The sequence below is a fragment of the Lepisma saccharinum genome, chromosome 27 (genome assembly GCF_977018435.1).
Source record: "Lepisma saccharinum chromosome 27, izLepSacc3.1, whole genome shotgun sequence".
Classification (NCBI taxonomy): Eukaryota; Metazoa; Arthropoda; class Insecta; order Zygentoma; family Lepismatidae; genus Lepisma; species Lepisma saccharinum.
Genome location: NC_139255.1, coordinates 56,441,940 through 56,461,394, shown reverse-complemented (window position 1 = coordinate 56,461,394; position 19,455 = coordinate 56,441,940). Strand labels below are relative to the sequence as shown.

Below are 19,455 nucleotides of genomic sequence, written 5' to 3'. Positions count from 1 at the left end.
TATTTTTAGTTTGATTAAAAATACGGTTATAAAAATGGTTAACAATTTTTTTTAACAAAAAATAATAAGTTATACCAGCGGTCTCCATGGAGCACTTGGTGCTCCGTGAAACATCTTCTAGTGCTCCTCGAAGAAATTGGAAGAATAAAGAAATAACCAGGTCTTAAAATTTTGAATTTTGTGCGGCCATGAGTCGTGTGTCGGTAAAAATCGAGTGGAAATAATTGAGGTGCATACTTGACCTTCCGCAGGTAACAATGGAAGTCGAACGTTGCTGCAAGACGATAAAGCCGTTCGGCGTTATGCTGGATGGAAAAGCCACGAAATTAATAGACACAATTCCTTTTCTATTTCACGACGCATCAGGGACTTAGCAGATGACATGAAAGCTACTTTACTTTCACGAACAAAATTCACTAAATTTTCGCTTCAAATGGATGAATCAACAGATGTTGCTGGGTTGGCAATTTTAATAGTTTTTGTGCGCTACCGGTACTTGGAGTCTTTTCAACAGGATCTGCTTCTCTGCAAGTCGTTACTGACTACCATAACTAGCGTTAAAATTTTTAAAAGAATAGATCAATTTTTCATAGTGAATGGCATCGCATGGGATAATTGTGCCGATCTGTGCACAGATGGCGCGAAGGCCATGACTGGAACTACGTCTGGTGTTATCTCGAAAAGCGAAGGAGTGCAGCAGCCCTTGCTGTGAAGAAGATGCCACCTTCCCTAAAAGTAAGCCTGGATGAAATAGTGAAATTAATTAATTTTATTACATCAAGACCTAAGAATACCAGGCCATTCAAAGTGTTGTGTGATGACATGTGGAGTTTACATCTTCACTTCTTCACACAGAAATAAAGTGGCTCTCTCGAGGCAAAAGTTTGACTCGGCTCTTTGAAATGAGGGCTGAAGTCAGAACCTTCCTCACTGACAATGACATTGCTTTGGGAGACAGGTTATGTGACGAACGCTGGCTAATAAAATTTGCATATTTAGGTGATATTTTTCAGAAAGTTAATAATTTAAGTCTCTCACTTCAAGGAAAAGCAACAACAGTGTTTGACGCCAGCAAGGGTTAAAAAAAAAATCAAGTTTTGGGCAGAATATTAGTGTACAATGGCAATCTTGACAGCTTGCCAATGGTAAAAGAATTTATAGAAGAACTAGCTTCAGACATACCTGGAGATATCTTAAATGAGTTTCAAGTTCATGTACAAAGTTTGCTTGGTAGTTTCAACAATTATTTTCCAGAAGAACTCCATGAAAAAACGAAAGAAAAATTTTGGATTGTAAATCCATTCTCTGCTGTGTCAGAAAAACCAGCCTCTCTGACAATGCAGCAATATGAATGCTTGATTGATTTGACATCAGATTCTATGATAAAAGATAATTTTTCAGTTAAAATACAAATTTAAAGTTTTCTGATAAAGCTAAAACCATCCTTTTGCCCTTTGCAACAACTTATTTATGTGAATCAGGATTCTCTGCTTATGCAGGTACTAAAACAAAACACAGATCTCGTTTCTATGCGGAGCCAGATATTCGGCTCCAGCTGTCCCAAATTCAACCAGATATTGCTAAGTTATGTAAATCAATTCAGTCTCATCCCCTCTCATTAGAATGGTCCCAAGTAGCATTTTTTGTTTTGCAACATTAAAAATGATTTTTTTATGTACCAGATCTATGAGAATATAATTTACAATACTTGCTTTTAGTTCGTTTTAAAATGTGTTACCTTAATGTTTTTTTTTTCTAATGTATGTAGTGAAATTAGAGTTGAAAATATTTTTTTTGTAATGAAATAAAAACAATGTTTCACATGTCTAAAGTTCTAAATTCTGAATGTTTATCTTCTATCCTCAAATAGTATGGTCATACAAGTACTAGGTGAAAATTAGTGCTCCGTGATGAACTTTTCTATTGAAAAGTGCTCCATGGCGTAAAAAGTTTGGGAACCGCTTAGTTATACAATGGATCTTGTCAATGTTACATTGTTGTAACATAACTGTGAAACAAGCTGTCTGTTTTTATTGTAGATGAATATTTTTTTTTGTTAAAAAAATGTTAACCATTGTCTTTGATCAAACTAAAATTAAATGCCTGATGAAGGGAGCCTGTGTTCTCCTGAAACGTCACAACAAAAAACGTGTTTTTATGCTTGTAACAATCTTAGACTACAAGAGAAATAATTCTACAATGCAAGCAATACATACATAAAAGAGAAACCCTAAAGCATCAGTGGCTGAAATTTCTTTGTCCACCTTAATGGCTAAAGCCCAGTGGCTTGGCAACACTGCTTCAGACACTAGAGTAGGCAACACAGTTCTTTTCTCCTGGCAACACTCCTGATTGACAGTTCTGAACACTTTTCTAGCAGCCTGTGTATAGACTTGTTACCGCATCTTTTCTTCCCTGAAAATATGGAGTACAGTGTTCGATAGGAATTTCTGCATGATGACATTTCCTTTGATGTGGCACATATATTTGCTCATGAATTGTGATTTTTTTTACCTCTTATTTCAGGATACAAGTGAGTAATGGTAAGTTTCTGTTAAACAACAATCTTCTGAACAAAAAACGCAGCCACGATAAAGCTGAGAACATGTTTGATATTGACGTCGAGATGGACGATAATATCCAGGACAGTGTGAAGGACATTCTTGACGAGTTGGACGACAGTGAAGAGAGAGAATCCCACGTGGCTGTAAATGGAGTGAAAACTACACCTTCGACTATAATAGATGATGCCAGTGTTTTGTTTTCAAATGACGCCAACATTCAAAATGCCGATGGTGGGTGCAGATTTGGTGTTGAGAACCAATTCACTGCTGCAAATCTTCAGGATGACAGTCAACTTGGAAGTGTAGCCCCTTGTGTCATTGAAGGCAAAATGTTTGAGTCTGTCGAGGCATGTTCGCCTTTGGCAGACATGAGCTCCGGAGAAGACAAAGGGAACAAAGAAAATGAGGACAAAACAGAGGGAACGAAGTACTTCTCCCTCTTCTATAAGAAAACTACACCAAGTAGGAAGACATTGACTGAGTGAGTAGTGCATGAAGCTTTTTCTGATTAGTGCTGGTCAGGTTTCAAGATTGACTTAAAATTTGACTCTAATCTTTCACTTGTAATATTCCAACTTTGTCTGCTTTTGCAACTGCCGAGAAAGTTACCGAACTCTCCAGTTCCTTGGCCCGCGTTCGTATTGGATTGCAAAAACAAGATTTTCCATAATATTTAGAAGAAACATTGAAACCTAACTGATTAAAACTACCAATTACAATTTACAATGGAGTTGGCAACACTAGTAATTTAAGGCATCATTCTATCTTGTACCACATACTCCAAATGCACCCTGTACTCTGTTTATATCATCCAACCAAATCGAGATATACTGACCTCCATGGCAAAGTACGAGGTGCATTTCAAAACTAAGGACCGATTGATTATATCAGAGAAGTGTAGGAACACTGCATTAGTGGTTACAAACATGCATGTTGTTGCTGTAATTCGTTTCTAATAACTTGAAACTTCTCTTCCAGCTTTTCATTATTTTTTTCCAAATCCATTTTCAACATTTTGTTCTTTTGTTGCAAGTCCCTTTGCAACTCCTTTTACATTATTTCATTATTTTGTTGCAATTCACAATGAATATTTGGCTGCAACTTTTCTTGACGATTTTCATTATTTTTCTGCAAACTTTGGATAACAGTAACTTGAAATGCATCAATAATCTTCTCTGCCATGGAGGTCCATCGGTACACTACTGCTATAATTTGGGAAGTCAAGGCATCAATTAGGGTCGAAAATATTCAATTTCATGTAGTTAAAATATCAAAATTGTATGAAATGCATGATTTTCACTACTTTTACACTAACACTGTGGGGCAAAAGTGGAATTTCTGATTTACTTTTGTTTATGTTCTATCATGTATAACTTTATGCAGTGAGACCTTGATTTTACTTAGAATTGGGACTGGACTGTATTATCATCATCATGTTAATTTATAAAAGTATAATATTTTAATCTAACCATTTTTCGAGCAGCATGTCAAATGAGACCTCACCTCCAAGTTCCAAGAAGAAACGTTTCAAGTTGTACAAACCCTCATCGGGCATGGACCAGATGATTATTGATGCAGGGCAGAAGGAGTTTGGTGCGACCCAGTGCTCAACGTGCAGCCTGGTCTATAGCATGGGGGAAACGGAGGATGAGAAGATGCATTCAGAGTTCCACAATGGGTTCGTGTATAAATTGAAGTACAGTGTAAGTGTTTTCGTTGTTATTTCCCCATACTCTTTTGAGGTTGAGAGTACAAAACAAGAATATAAGTTTAGGAAAGTGAATGCAATACTGCTGGGAACGTGGCAGCAATTTGTTGGCGTGCTTCTGTTTATGTAAAATATTGGGGCACCTTCATTCATTTGCTGATTTAATGGTACAGTTGGATGTGCATGTATTATCAGGAACATTACCATTTCATTTTACATTCCACAAGTTTTTAAGGAATGAAATTACACTACCTCTCATTGCATAAACCAATGGACAATTTGCCTGGTAATATTTATGCATGTATTAGTATCAGTCAAATATTTCTACTGGATGTTGACTGACCAGGAATTCTACATGATTTTTTTTCCAAAATGTAAAACAAAATTGTTGCACCAAGAAATTCAAATTTCATTAATCTAGATATTTGTAAAAATTCTGATGCATACTTATCACAGTTATTTTGCTTTAATTTTTACTGTCATGAGTTTTTCTTTTGTAGAAAACAAAAATAATGCTCACCAAAAACCTGACTTGCAATGTTGCTAGCAGAGGAGTTATTTTACAGTAACTAGCAGTCACGGAAAACCTTGTCTTAGCACCAAATCAAACATTTTGTAAGCTTTATAATGAAAATTCGACTGCTTCTTTACATTGTTCATTATTCATCTTATTGAAAGTTATTTTAATATGATATATTATTGTGTTTTGACAGTAAATAACATGACACATAATCAAAAACACATAATCTCAACAATAATTTATGTGGAAATCTTTATTTATCATGGTATAGCTCGGTTCAACTTAAAAACCCATCTTCTTCAGCCATCAATCTCAACAAACAAGAACTTACCAACACTGCAGATATGTACATCTTCCGGAAGATACAGCAAGTAGCACCTAAAACTTCGCAACTGCACCCTCTTCATCCCTCAACCAATTAAAAGCTTGGGCTTTCTCTTGAAGTGTTTTTTATCGTGCTGTTCGGGCATTTTGTGTTGTTTTTAACAAGTTGCAACGTTCTCTGTGGTGCCTACTACACCTACACCTGCACTAGTACGTCTGCGGAGGTGCAAACCAACTAGCTTGACAATAATCGTTCAGTAGCACCAAACGCACTGCAAAGTTTTGCCCATCATGCTAACTTTTTCTCTAGCGGTGGCAAGAGACTCTATTTCACTCAGGGTTCGGGAAAAAGTACACTGTCTAAAGTTAGAGAAAGTTTAATGACTGTAGCTGGATACACTTATGCAACTGTAAACTGTGTAAGTTTAGCACATGCCCGTATAGGATATTACACTCACTGGACCAATATACTGCCACACAATGGGGGGAGAATGGCTTCTGCAAACTGCCGTAAACTGGGAACAGGTACACTGACTGCTGCCCTCTGCCATCGTAACCGTAACTCCAACACTCGTTATGAATGTGCAGTCCTTTACTTGCACCGACTTCTGTAGCTGCAGGCTTTTTGCAGGAAACTGTTGGCTTTTGGGGAACAAGGGCATTTATTGAGGTAAACTTCACGATAACCGTCGTACTGTTTCTGACCTTTACTTTTACCCTTGTTTTATACGACCTAATAAAGCCCAGCACCTTGCGATGGGGTTTAAGCAGTAAACGGCAATGCCTGTACTTACAATTACCGTTCCATTTATGCCCAGCGTTAACGATAACAAGGTACACAATGGTAAACCTTATGAGCAGTTGCCTAGTAACCCAATGCCTCAATCCCCAGGTGGGGTACCACTGGTGGATAGTGGCAGAAACCTCTCGCAAAGCGGACTGGGTCCTTTTACCCTAAAGTGGAGTTTGTTTCTCTCGCCAACAGGCGGAGTGAGATCTCTCTCGCTCGTAAGTGGAGTGGTGACTTTTCTTACCTGAAGGTGGAGTGGGCAGAGTCCAACCTCTCTCGCCTTAAGGCAGAGTGCAACTTTTCTTCCAGGTCAGTTTTTAAGAGAGATCTTATCGTGAACAGACCTGAAAGCCAAATGAGGAAAATCGGCTGCGCGGCTGGTTATACGAGGGCCGCTATTTATATTTTGAGCCTTGGCAACACTGATTGAAGTTAGGCGCGATTTGACGTTTGCACAGAATCGTCTGGCATTATTGACCATAACGTACTTCAAATGTTTTGTCAATAGCTTGATTTGTGTTGTTTATGTTGCAATGGAGATTGCGCGACAACAATAAAATGGAATTAACTCGTGAACATTTTCGTGCAATGATTTTTTACGATTTTCGACGTGGATTATCAAGACAAGAGTGCATCGATCAACTTACTTCCACATTTGGCGATGAAGCCCCATCCTTTGCCACTGTGAAACGCTGGTATAACGAATTTAATCGTGGCCGCCATTCGCTCACCGACGAGATTCGCGAAGGTCGTCCAAAATCAGTTGTTGTTCAAGAAAACATTGATGCTGTGCAAAACCTAATACTGCAAGATCATCATGTGACATACTGTGAGATTGAGGCAACCATAGGCATTAGTTCCACCAGCATATATAAAATATTACATGATCATTTAGCTGCGAGAAAGGTATGTTCTCGTTGGATCCCACACAATTTGACAAAAACTCAAAAAGACGCTCGCGTCAATTGGTGCAAACAAATGCTCAATAAATACAATCGTGGTGCTTCAAAAGACGTATATAAGATTGTAACAGGTGACGAATCATGGACATATGCATATGAGCCGGAACGTAAACAGCAGTCGACCGTATGGGTGTTTCAAGATGAACCCAATCCAACAAAAGTTGTTCGTGCTCGAAGCACATCGAAACAAATGGTTGCCTGTTTTTTCGGGAAAACTGGTCATGTGGCAACTGTGCCTTTAGAGGAACGTAGAACGGTCAACTCTGAATGGTACACAACAATTTGTTTGCCAGAGGTCTTCGGTCAAATACGGAAAACAAACAAATGCCGTCGGATCATTCTTCATCAAGACAATGCCAGCTGTCACACATCTCGTCCAACAACCGACTTTACGAACAGTCAAAAAATCGAATTTATGTATCATCCGCCGTACAGTCCTGATTTGGCATCCAATGACTTCTTCTTGTTCCCGAACGTCAAGAATAAATTGCGTGGACAACGATTTTCGTCGGCAGCAGATGCCGTTGATGCGTTCAAAAACCATATTATGGAGGTGTCTCAAGAAGATTGGAAAAACTGCTTTGACAAATGGTTCGAACGAATGCAAAAGTGTATTGACCATAAAGGAGAATACTTCGAAAAACAATAAAGCAGTTTTCAATGCCAAATTCATGTTTTTTCATTGTTAGGCTCAAAATATAAATAGTGACCCTCTTATAGCCTCAGTTCAGACTGTTCACATGAACTACGTGGAACCGTGTGAGAGCAGGCAATGCCATCTCTACGGCAGTAGGATGAACCACATGCTCAATTCACAAACTATAAATACTTATTAAATGTGTGCTAAACATTAATATACAATTATAAGATTAACATTACATATTCTTTGCAACCACGCAGGGCCTTATTAACAGGATAATAAAAAATTACTACTGATAAACGGAATGACACAATTATCAAAGCAGTTATTAACACATGTAACATTGAACAAGTAAATAAAATAACTTTGACCATAATAACAATGGTTACATATTACACAGAGTAAATAAACATTAGTTACTAATGAGTGTGATCTCTCAGGATCATTACAAAGTATTATTGTGATTGTTTGAATTTGTTTTAAGTCCACTTTATGCACAGAGAGGCTAATAAGGACTGGACCTACAGTTTAGAATGGGATCTGGACCACCTTGCACCTCCGATGGGTATCGAATCGAGGAACCCTTGATTACATGGTGACAACAAAATAATATTTTGTATAAGCATAAAGGTTGTCAAGTTGAAACAATTTATTGATATCATCTTTAAACGCTTTAGTGCATTACTTTCATGTCTGTAAATTATTAATATATTATGCCTGACTTGAAATAAAACTGTTGTAAATTCAGTGTAAAATATTAATACTAACCAGTTCTAGTATTAAGAAACCTTGATTTTTTTTTTAAATTTCACCTCAAAAACCTTGGAATTTTTGAACCTTGAATTTTATCAGTCTTAGTCAACATATCTATAATTTAGTACATATGTGTCTCATTTTGTTATTGTTAGCATAATTCATACACAACATCTTGCTTTTTTATTTAATGTAAATTTCTGAATGTGCCGTTCTTTTTTCTAATGCCCCATACATTAGCAAGGCAATTGAATCATTTTCATGATTCTTGAAATCTTTCTCTCTCACCAGCATCAGTATCAATATTTTTGTTTTTATTGGTGATAATTTCATATTACCCTATTTTAAATATTGTATGTAATTATTAGGTATAGTTTTTATTCCAATTCATTGCTTTTTTTTAATTGTAGGGCTGGAAGCAAGAACGTGTGGTGGGAATCTTCTTGGATGGGCAGGTCGTGATGGTGAATCCAGGCGACAATAAAATGTGGTGGAGGAAAGTGTCCGAAGTGTTGGAGGTGGTTGATAGGGACTTGGGATTTGTGGAAGTTGGAATCCGAAATTTGAGTCAAAGCAAGGTAAAGTACGCTGCTTGTTGCTCCAGTTCATTTGCTTTGTCCAAAAGAAGTGTGCATCAGGGAGATATTTGCCAACAGTTGGTTAGATTAAAAAGTACGAGTTTGAGTAGATATAAATTAGGGATGGGTCCGATTAATCGGTACTCATAGTACTCTACATGAGAATAGGTTTATTGTGCAAGTTTTTAGTGAACGACGAGCTTTTTTTATACGTCTGGGGCGAGGATATAATATTTTAAATGTATCCACAACAACCCTTGTCCACAATTCTTTTATTACATTTCGACGTGGTACTATGCTAAGTACCTAGTTTTTTCATACGAACCTGGAGAAGGGGATAGTTAATCTCCGAAACGTAGTTCTAAAGAAAGAAAAATAGGAACAACATACTCGCATACGTAAGTACAGTTTTTAACGTTAAATTTTTTAACGTCTTTTTATATTCTGGAATTGTGAGTAATACACACCAAAGCTACAAAATGCTATACTCTATTGGTATCTACCAATATAGGCATATTGGTGTATCGGTAAAATTACCGATTTTATTTTACCAATCCGATATATCGATAAATATCTTATAATTTAGTGCAAAATTCTGCCATTTTGTTGTAATTTTTGTGAATAATCTTCATGTCCTTCTTTTTAAAAAAGTAAATGTCTAAATATTCAACTTCTTTTGCACTGCAGTCACCTCGAAACGCACATTTATTATAAAGAGATCAATGAACATTTCAGGTTCTTCAAGGACCATTTCTAATTTTATTTATATTGGATCGGTTATCGGTATCGGTAAATTTTATATCGGGTTTTTATCAGTATTTCATATCGGCCCATCCCTAATAAAAAAAAAAATAGAAATTTTGAACAAAATTCTTGAGATACAGTGTGCCCAATCATACATTTATGTAATGTATTTTATTGAAGGACAGTGTTCAAAGTTTCATTTCCTTTAATCAAATTCAATGTGTGTACCATTTACAGCCCTACAGACATCAAGCTGATATTCCACTTCAGTCCACACTTGAGTAGGCATATCTACAGGAATTTCATGCATGGTTGTGGTTATTCTTTGGCGCAGGATTTTGATTTTTTTCTCTCCATACTCAGTGTGAATAGCTTATAACTTAGTCTGTACAGCTATGTGACGTTGCTGCTATCTGTTGAGGAATGTGTCAAGTAAAACTTGCTTGTTGTTACTTCACGATTACACTAAAAAATAATGAAAAACTCAATATGCTGACCAAGGCAGAAATACAAAGAATGGAAGAAGGTGTTAGGAATAAGTGGAAAGGACAAGAGCAAAAGAGAAGAGAAGAAGGAAGGGGGATGAAGAAAGAAAGTATTAGGAAAAAGAGCGTGAGATAAAGAGTCCTACCACTTTCCAGATGAAAGGAAATGTTGAGCTTAATCGCCTGTCAGGTGAAAGTACAGTTGACAAGGGAAGACCACCTGCTGGAATGTTCCAGAGAAAACAACTTTCTAATAATCTTGTGTTTGGAGGGGAGTGATTTTTGTGTGTATATATATATATTTTCCTGTTTTGTACCTTGTTTCATTTGTACTTGGTACAGAGTCTAAAGAAGACCTTGCTAGAAGGTTGAAACGATACGTTTAGTTTATGTTTTATAATAAAATAAATTTCTGCCTTGGTCAGCATATTGAGTTTTTCATATCATGGAAACAAGGCTTAATGGTGTTATAAAAAGATAATATACTCAGTGTTTGAAACCCCATGCTGTATATGACTGTGAGGAGTTAGCAGTTCTAAGACAATAAATACAGGGGATGGACAAAAATATGGAAACACCTGCAGAAATTCACATTACTTTTCTTAATATCGAGTAAGACCACCTTTGGCACACAGAATGACCTGCAGTCGATGTGGAATGGACAAATACAGGTCGCGTATGGTTGTCAAAGGGATGTTGTACCATTCTTCCTCTAAAGCAGCTGCAAGTTGTTGTAGACACGATGGTGGTGGGTAGCAGGCTCGCACCTTGGTCTCCGAAACCGACCACAGGGGCTCAATAATATTGAGGTCTGGCGATCGTGGAGACCATGGCAGATGTGACACTTCATCTTCGTGCTCATGAAACCAGTCCTGGACGATGTGAGCTGTATGAACAGGGGCTCTTGTCATCTTGAAACACGGCATCACCATCTGGGAACCAAGTTTGCACCATGGGATGCAGCTGGTCACTCAAAATGGTTACGTAGTCCCTGGCAGTGACATGTTTATGCAGGGTGACGATGGGTCCGGCAGAATACCAGGAGATGGCTGCCCAAATCATCATTGAACCACCGCCATGTTTCACTCTCTGTAACAGTCTGTATTGTACAGCTTGTGTTGGCGTTCTCCACATGTGACTCAGCAAGCAGTTGGAAACAATGTAAAGGATGACTGATCCAACCAGATTAGTCTTCCACTGCTCCATTGTCCAGTTTTGATGGGCGTTGCACCACTGCAGATCTGCCATGAATACCCTGCTTGTGGAGTTCTCTTCTGACTGTTTTGACGCTAACAGGGTTTGTAAGCACTGTATTCAGCTCAGCAGTGACTTTTGGAGCCGTGGTGATCTGCTTGGTCACAATCCTACCCAACGTGCGTCTGTCACGCAACACACACTTGCGTCCACGCTGGTGCTTTGTTGATACGGTTTTTCCGGAAGTCTCATAGGCAGTCATGATCTTCGAGACTGTGCCTCTTGATACACCAAACATTTCCGCTTTCATCATGGAAGCTCCCACCATACGCGCACCTACAATTTGCCCTCTTTGAAACTCTGTCAGCTCAGACATGATTCATGAATACCTGCACGGACCGGTCACTGAACTGTAACTGGCCCATCTGTCAGGTTGGCAAGGGTGTATACCTTGCAGGAAGTGCCAGTGACCACAGAGCCACCTACCATTCAGACGCAAATCGTGTTTGAAATGGCTACCTATTTTATACCTGGTGTTTTCCATATTTTTGTCCAACCCCTGTACATAAATGTAAAGACTTGAGAAACTATTAGAGATTTAGCAAGCAGTATTATAGTCTTGACAGTGAATCCCTGATTGATTGTTTTCAGATTTTAGGTTTTCCTGGTCCCATTGAAGTAAAATATTTTCCTAGATAATTCTTCTTCCTACATTACGCGTATAAGTTTCTTAGCCAAAGTCTCCAGAAACCATAAACTTGAGGTTATACTGTACTCAGTTTTCAATAATAATTGAAAAAATTAACAGTTGTATGATATTAAACTATACTTCCATTTATGCATAGAAGCTGCATAAAGCACATAACAGATTACTTACGTGAAATTTAGAAATTTTGTATTTCCACGTTGCACAATTTAACGGTTAAATCCTATTAATTTCAAAGATTCTCTGCCTTCATTCACTAAGGGTACGGGGTCTGGAGCGGAGATGGTACAGCATCACTGCTTTGTTTGTTCCCGGGCGTGGCTGGAGGGGAGGTCGAGTATGCGCACTGCATCTTTCTTTTTCTGGTCGGGGATCTTTTTGAGGATGGGGTGCCAAGTCGGGTGTGCCTGTCCATTGTCCAGGTTCAGTGCTGGTTTCTGTTGGATGATAGCATGGGTTTCTTTGACAGTGTTTTCTATGACAGAGCTGGTTGGCTAAGTATGGATATGAAGGAGATTGTGTGGTTAGTGGAGTGGAAATGTTGAGAAAGGCCTGATTTTGGTGTCTTTTTTGGCATCTTTTACATGTTCATTAATCCGTTCTTGGACAGTGCAAATGGTTCTGTCAATGTAGGTGTTGTGGCATTGGCATGTGGCCTTGTAGACACCTGGGGATGCAAGTTTGGGTAGGTAGTATCTCTCTTAAAATAAAACTTGTCAAGGAAACCCATGCTATCATTCAACAGAAACCAGCACTGAACCTGGACAATGGACAGACACACCCGACTTGGCACCCTGTCCTCAAAAAGATCCCCGACCAGAAAAAGAAAAGATGCGGTGTGCATACTCGACCCCCTCCAGCTACGCGGGGAACAGGAACTGCACCACACCAAGCAGCACGACCCAGCCCCCCAACCACCGTCTGGCAGCGCCACCTGACAACAGGAAGCAGATGATGCAATCCGGGATACACACACCAGTGCTGCCTGGGAACAAAGAAAGCAGTGATGCGATACCATCTCCGTTCTAGATGTCGTACCCTTTTGTGAATGATGACAGTGGATCTTGGAAATTAATAGGATTTAACCATTAAATTGTGCAATGCGGAAATATGAAATTTCTAAATTTTACGTAAGTAATTTTAAACAGCGTTTATCGCATCCATCATGAACATAACAGATGTTTATATTTAGATGTTTCTTTGAAATGTGATTTTTTTAAAACTAATTTCATTAATCGTGAACAATTTACAATTTTGGAAACTCCTGAGACCTCAAGGAAATTTTCCATTACTTGTTAAAAATAAAAAATAATATAGAGCATGTCTTTGCATGTTACCAAACTTTACAGGTTCTCTTGTTAAATGCATATTTAGCAGAAGTGAGAAATGTTTTTTTTTATTTTCTGAAGATCTGAGGAATGCAAGCAGCATATGTAGGTGTTTCATTGAAGTATTGATTTACCTATTAAAATTCATTGCCAGTAAGTTTTTTTGATTATTATTATAATGTTAAACAGTTGTGATAAATTTTCTAATAGCTCCTGTACACATTCATGATTTTTCCGCATTCCGTACGCTGTAGGTCCTACTGTACATCAGCGAGAAGCAAGTTGTGGGCTGCCTGGTGGCGGAACCTATATCGAAAGCTTATCGCATCTTAGCAGACCAAGAAGATTCTCAGTCCAAACGGCCATATTGTTGTTCAAGTACGCCAGAGGCTACAATATGTGGCATAAGCAGAATTTGGACACTTGCCAGTCATCGTCGTAAGAACATTGCTACTCGGCTGATGAATTGTTTGAGGTACTAGAAAATAATTATACTATACTTGGTTTACATAATACTGAACTTTGCTTCCTTTGGTATACAACAAAGACAATAGGAGAAAGATTTTCATGACTTAGCATATTTATATTGCTTCTTAAGGGCATATTTAGCCATTTCTGCATGATAGAGCATATTTTCATGGATTTTCGGTCATATTCAGCATAGTTTAGCTTTTTCAAGAAATATACAGTCATCTTCGAAGTGGAGCAGAAAGACTAGAATATCTGGCAGATGGGCTAGAACCGGGGAAAAGAATAAGTAGCGATAATCTGCCAGTAGAGGGAACAGAGTTGATAATAGAGAGAGAGGAGAAGGATTCGTTCTTACTCCCAGGTTCACTAGTGGCTTTTTTTTTTTTTTACTGCAGCAAGATCTTTTTCATTTTCATTTGAAAATTTACAGAAAGTATTCATTGTGGATTGCAACTCAGGGCCATAAAGTGAGCTAAATATAGTACGTATGTGAAAATATCTCAGCATTTAGACATTGATGTTTGAAACAGTTCAGTTATAAGGGCATATTTTTCAAATTATAGTGCATATTTTGTACAATTTTAGGTCATAAGAGCATATTTTATTTTGCCTATTTCGGTGATTTTTAGGTCATAAAAATCCTATCCCTACTGATCAGTTATCGTTTATGCTGTATCCTATCGAAGCATATATTTGCGCTGGTGCAGTCTGTGGTGAAGTCAAAACTAGAGCACAGTGTGCTCTTTCTGATTTGTGTTCGCATGAACAACAACAAAGTCAGAGTTGTTAAGTTTCAGGTATACTGGTGTTTGACCCCTGACCCCCTTGGGAAATATTAATAACTGCTTTCATCTAAATAAGACAAGTTTGCCCTACATCTACTTTTAGTCAATCCTTGTATTCAAATTACAGCAAAGTGCTGCAACAAGACTCAACCATTGAAGTCCAAGAATCACTAGAATTTAGTATTTCAGCAATGTGTGAGCAAACACTTGTCCCTTCATAATTCATGAAAGAGTGGTTTCCCTCTTTATTTTAGCAAACTTTTGTTTAGAAATGACATTAATTTAGCACTTCTACGTTTTGTCTTTCCTAGGACCAGAGTAACCTTTTTAATTCTTCTTACATGTAACTACAAGATATACAACCTTAGTGACAATGAAGTTCGACCAGTCACAAATATAGGAGTGCTTTGTGAAAGAAGGGGAACACATGCATATGCTGAACATATTTTATTGAGCAGGCTACATGGAACAAAGGAAAACATAAATTTCCGCTGCAACGCAGCAATGTATGGTGTCCACACAAAATAAAACATTTTCGTCCATCTACACGTGACATTGAAGTTCGACCACTGTTAGAGGGGATCCTGTTTACCATGGTGTGACGCCGCCCCGTCGGCGAATAACTGTGGCAATGCGTCAGGGCATTCTGCGGACGAGTCGTTCAAGGTATTCCACATCGATGCGGTGCCATTCCTCCTGCAGGCAGGCGATAAGAGCAGCCACTGTCGTGGGTCCCCTCTGTTGCACACGTCGCATAACAACATGCCACACATTCTCAATGGGCAAGAGTTCGGGACTCGATGGTGGCCATGGCAGAGTTCGCACGTGATGGCGAGTCAACCATTCTCTTGTCAGCCGCACTGTATGAGGCCTGGCATTGTCGTGTTGAAAGATGAGACGCCGCCTGTGGAACAGGTGCCTTCGCACTGTGGGAAGATGCCGCTCCAGTATGCGTGTATAGGCGTGTGCATTCACAATGCCCTCACAGACGTGTAGTGGGCCAACCCCAGATGCCGTCATGCGTCCCCATACCATCACTGACGCAGGTTTCTGTACCCGACGTGCATAACATTTTGCTTCATTCTGTTCCTCCTTCCGACAAATGACTGTTTTCCGTATTTTCCCGTACACAACATTGAAAATGGATTCGTCCGTCCACAAAACCCTGTTCCACTGCCGAAATGTCCATCCCCGGTACATTCGTGCCCACCGTAGTCGATTGCCTTTGTTCAACATGGAAAGGAAGGGTTTACGTTTCGCCTTGTACCCTCGGTAACCGCATCGCTGTAGGTAACGGCGAATGGTTCTGGTTGACACTTCAATGTGAAAGCGTTCTCGAGTCCACAGTCGTAATTCGGCCACAGAAACATGATTGTTGGTCTGGATATAGCGCCTAAATATCTGTAGGTCACGCACGCTCAGCAGGTCTTTTCGACCGGGGGCCTTACCTTGCTCTGTAGAACCCGTATTTTGGTGGTGTTTGATGATGCAGTGGACGGTTGACTTGGGTATGTTCAGTTGGCGCCCTATTTCCCGTTCACTGAGTCCATCCCGTTGCAACTCCACCACTCTTCTAATCACGGTGTTGTCAATAGGTTTGCCCCTGGCCATGGTAACGATGCACTGCGGTTCCTCGGTGCACAGCATGCGCTTATATACGGCGGACTCCTTTATCATGTCCGTGACGTCATGCTTCCGTGGAATGCGCCACTATCTGGAATTTTCCGTATGGGTCTGGTGCCTGGTCGAAGTTCAATGTCACGCGTATAGTTCCCCGTTTTCGTTCTTTACGTGACCTTGGGTGCAACATGCTGGGATCACGATTCTTGCCTGCTCACATGCCTCCTCTTACACACATGCGTCACTTCTGTGGGTCACCCATTCCACCGCCTATGCCTCTGTGCATTTAATCACGTATTCCTTTCTGGTCGAACTTCATTGTCACCAAGGTTGTAGGTGCATTACCTATTTACCATCATTGACTGAAAGGTGCATAAGACAGAGACATCTGTTGGTGTGCAGCTAAATTACTAGAAGCTTAGTTAGGATGCTCACCAAGGCAACTGAGCAGCCTTACTCCTATTCTCTTTGGTGTACAGGTATATTGACATTAAGGTTGGCCGCAATATCCGGATAACAGATATATGGATTTCAAATTATCCATTATCCATTTCCAATGCAACGTATAATTTTGATATCCAGATAGAACAGATTTGATTAAGGATTTGTAGAAAATCTGTAGTGAATAACAAAATGATGAATAAAAAGAATACGTGGATACCTTTAAAAACAGATAAACGATAAAACTGTCTGGATAATGCACACATCATTTTTATCAGGACATTTTGGATAATCCGAATATTGGATATTTGAAATCTGGATAGATAATTATCCAATATCTGGATAAAATTGTATCCAGATTTGGCCATCCCTAATTAACATACATCAAGTCTGATGTATGCACAGAAAGTAATTATTTGGTAATTGATATTCTGGTTTATATGGGATGAATACTTTGAAAGTTACCCCAGAAAGACAAACAATTAGTTCAGAAATTAATTCTGTATATTTAATTTAAAACCTACATTTAATTTTTTTTGTGTTTTATGTGACTTGTGTAATTTCTTGCTTTGCCAAATTTTGTCGCTTTTTGAAGATAATCGACAAAGTACACATGATTGTAATTTTTTAGTGACTACAGTTAACTGAGTTGTGAAAATTGCACCACATCAGTTCAAAAGCTAATATTTTGTTTTACTTCATACTAATTCTAATAACTTATCTTTATTTCCACAGGGCACAATATGCATTTGGAATGATTCTGTCAATCAATGATATGGCTTTCTCTGATCCTTCACTATCTGGGATGAGCTTTGCTGAAAAATACACCGGAACAAAAAGTTTTCTAGTTTACAATCAGTAAACAAGGGTGCAAGTTGCATGAATGTTTTTACAAGTGTGAACAGAGATATAGATCATCTCTAAAGGAATCAGAACGCTCGTACAATTGTCTGCATAAGAGACAAGTAAAATATTCTTTTTTTTTTCATTAATATGAATTAGCAACTTGAGTGTGAAGAGTAAAGCTGTTTTTGAAAAGTTCCTTCTTATTTTATTTTTTGTAAACATTCAATATAATTTCAAATTATTTTTCAGGCATTTCAGACTTTTAGCAGCTTGAGTCCAAATGAATGTCTGCGAAGTATTCACAATTATTTTTAAAGTCCGTTAGTCTGGAGCATCTAGTACAAGAATTTCTAACACTCTGGTTCTTGGAATATTCTTTCATGTAAGATATCTTGAAATTTGGTATCCATTACTTTTAGGTTTTCAGCATTAATTTAAGTAGATAGGCTTTGCTCGTTGCTTTTATATGTTGAAAGAACATGCAAACTAATAATAATAGTCACAATACCAATATTTTGGTACTAATATAAATTTCATGTAAAATAACTCCTAGTTTTGAGATGCGAACTTTATAATTTACCTACACATCAAATGGCATATGACAATTGGAGCTCTTGTAACAGTTGGGCTGAAAAGTTCGTAGGCTAACATAGTAAAAAATATTTTTTTGACAAAGTTCGATTTTATTATTCAATACAGTTGCCTTCGAGGGCGATACAACGATTATAGCGGTCATACAATTTTTCGATGCCATTTTTATAGTACGATTTCTCTTTAGCCTCAAAATAGGCCTCAGTTTCGACGATTACCTCTTCATCAGTGCTAAATTTCTTTCCAGCGAGCATTCTTTTAAGGTCTGCAAACAGGAAAAAGTCACTGGGGGCCAGATGTGGAGAATATGGTGGATGGGGAAGCAATTCGTAGTCTAATTCATATAATTTTGCCATCGTTTTCATTGATTTGTGGCATGGTGCATTGTCTTGATGAAACAGCACTTTTTTCTTCTTCAAATGGGGCCGTTTTTTCGTGCTTTCATCCTTTAAACGCTCCAACAACGCTATGTAATAATCGCTGTTGATGGTCTGGCCCTTTTTGAGGTAATCGATGAATATAATACCATGCGCATCCCAGAATACTGATTCCATAACCTTGCCAGCCGACTGTTGCGTCTTTCCACGCTTTGGATTCGGTTCATCACATGCAGTCCACTCGGCTGACTGTCGATTGGACTCTGAAGTGTAGTTATGGAGCCATGTTTCATCCATTGTAATATATCGACGGAAAAATTCGTGTTTATTACGGTTGAATATCGCTAAACATTGCTCCGAATCATCAAAACGTTGCTTTTGATCGATTGTGAGCACGCGCGGCACCCATTTTGCACACAGCTTTCGCATGTTCAAATATTCATGCACAATATGTCCAACACGTTCCTTTGATATTTTTAAAGTCTCAGCTATCTCGATCAACTTCACTTTACGATCATTTAAAATTATTTTGAGGACTTTTTTGATGTTTTCGTCGGTAACAGCCTCTTTGGGGCGTCCACTGCGTGCATTGTCTTCGATGCTCATTTCGCCTTGTTTAAATTTAGCAAACCACTTCTCAACGGTTGATTTTCCTGGTGCAGAGTCCGAATAATGTTTATCAAGCCAAGCCTTGGCTTCAACAGTATTTTTTTTCGCCAAAAAGCAATGCTTTATTAACACACGAAATTCTTTTTTATCCATTTTTTCACAATAACAAAAGCTGCTTCACTCACAATGCTATATCTCACGAACTAATTATCCGGCAGCTGTGAAATATATACACATATCTTTTGAAGGTTAGTACTAAGTAAAAATCACATGGATTTAATTCTAGTAACGCCATCTATGAGTCAGCCTACGAACTTTTCAGCCCAACTGTTATTATTTAATGTTTATAAAACAGATTAGTTAAATAAAAATTCAGTTCAATTAACAAAATAAAAATTGCACAAAAGAATTACATAGTG

General features: G+C 38.4%; 1 protein-coding gene across 1 annotated transcript in view; it reads left to right on the top strand.

Moving 5' to 3' along the window:
- The window catches only part of LOC145980288 (uncharacterized), a 55,857-nt gene extending 38,203 nt beyond the window's left edge, over positions 1 to 17,654 (top strand). Inside the window, exons 3-7 of the mRNA XM_083113301.1 lie at positions 2,527 to 3,045; positions 4,048 to 4,267; positions 8,672 to 8,839; positions 13,551 to 13,771; positions 17,349 to 17,654. Of these exons, the coding sequence (XP_082969427.1) occupies positions 2,527 to 3,045; positions 4,048 to 4,267; positions 8,672 to 8,839; positions 13,551 to 13,771; positions 17,349 to 17,475 (1,255 nt within the window). The 3' untranslated portion in view covers positions 17,476 to 17,654. The remainder of the gene's footprint in view (positions 1 to 2,526; positions 3,046 to 4,047; positions 4,268 to 8,671; positions 8,840 to 13,550; positions 13,772 to 17,348) is intronic.
- The last annotated feature ends 1,801 nt before the right edge of the window (positions 17,655 to 19,455 follow it).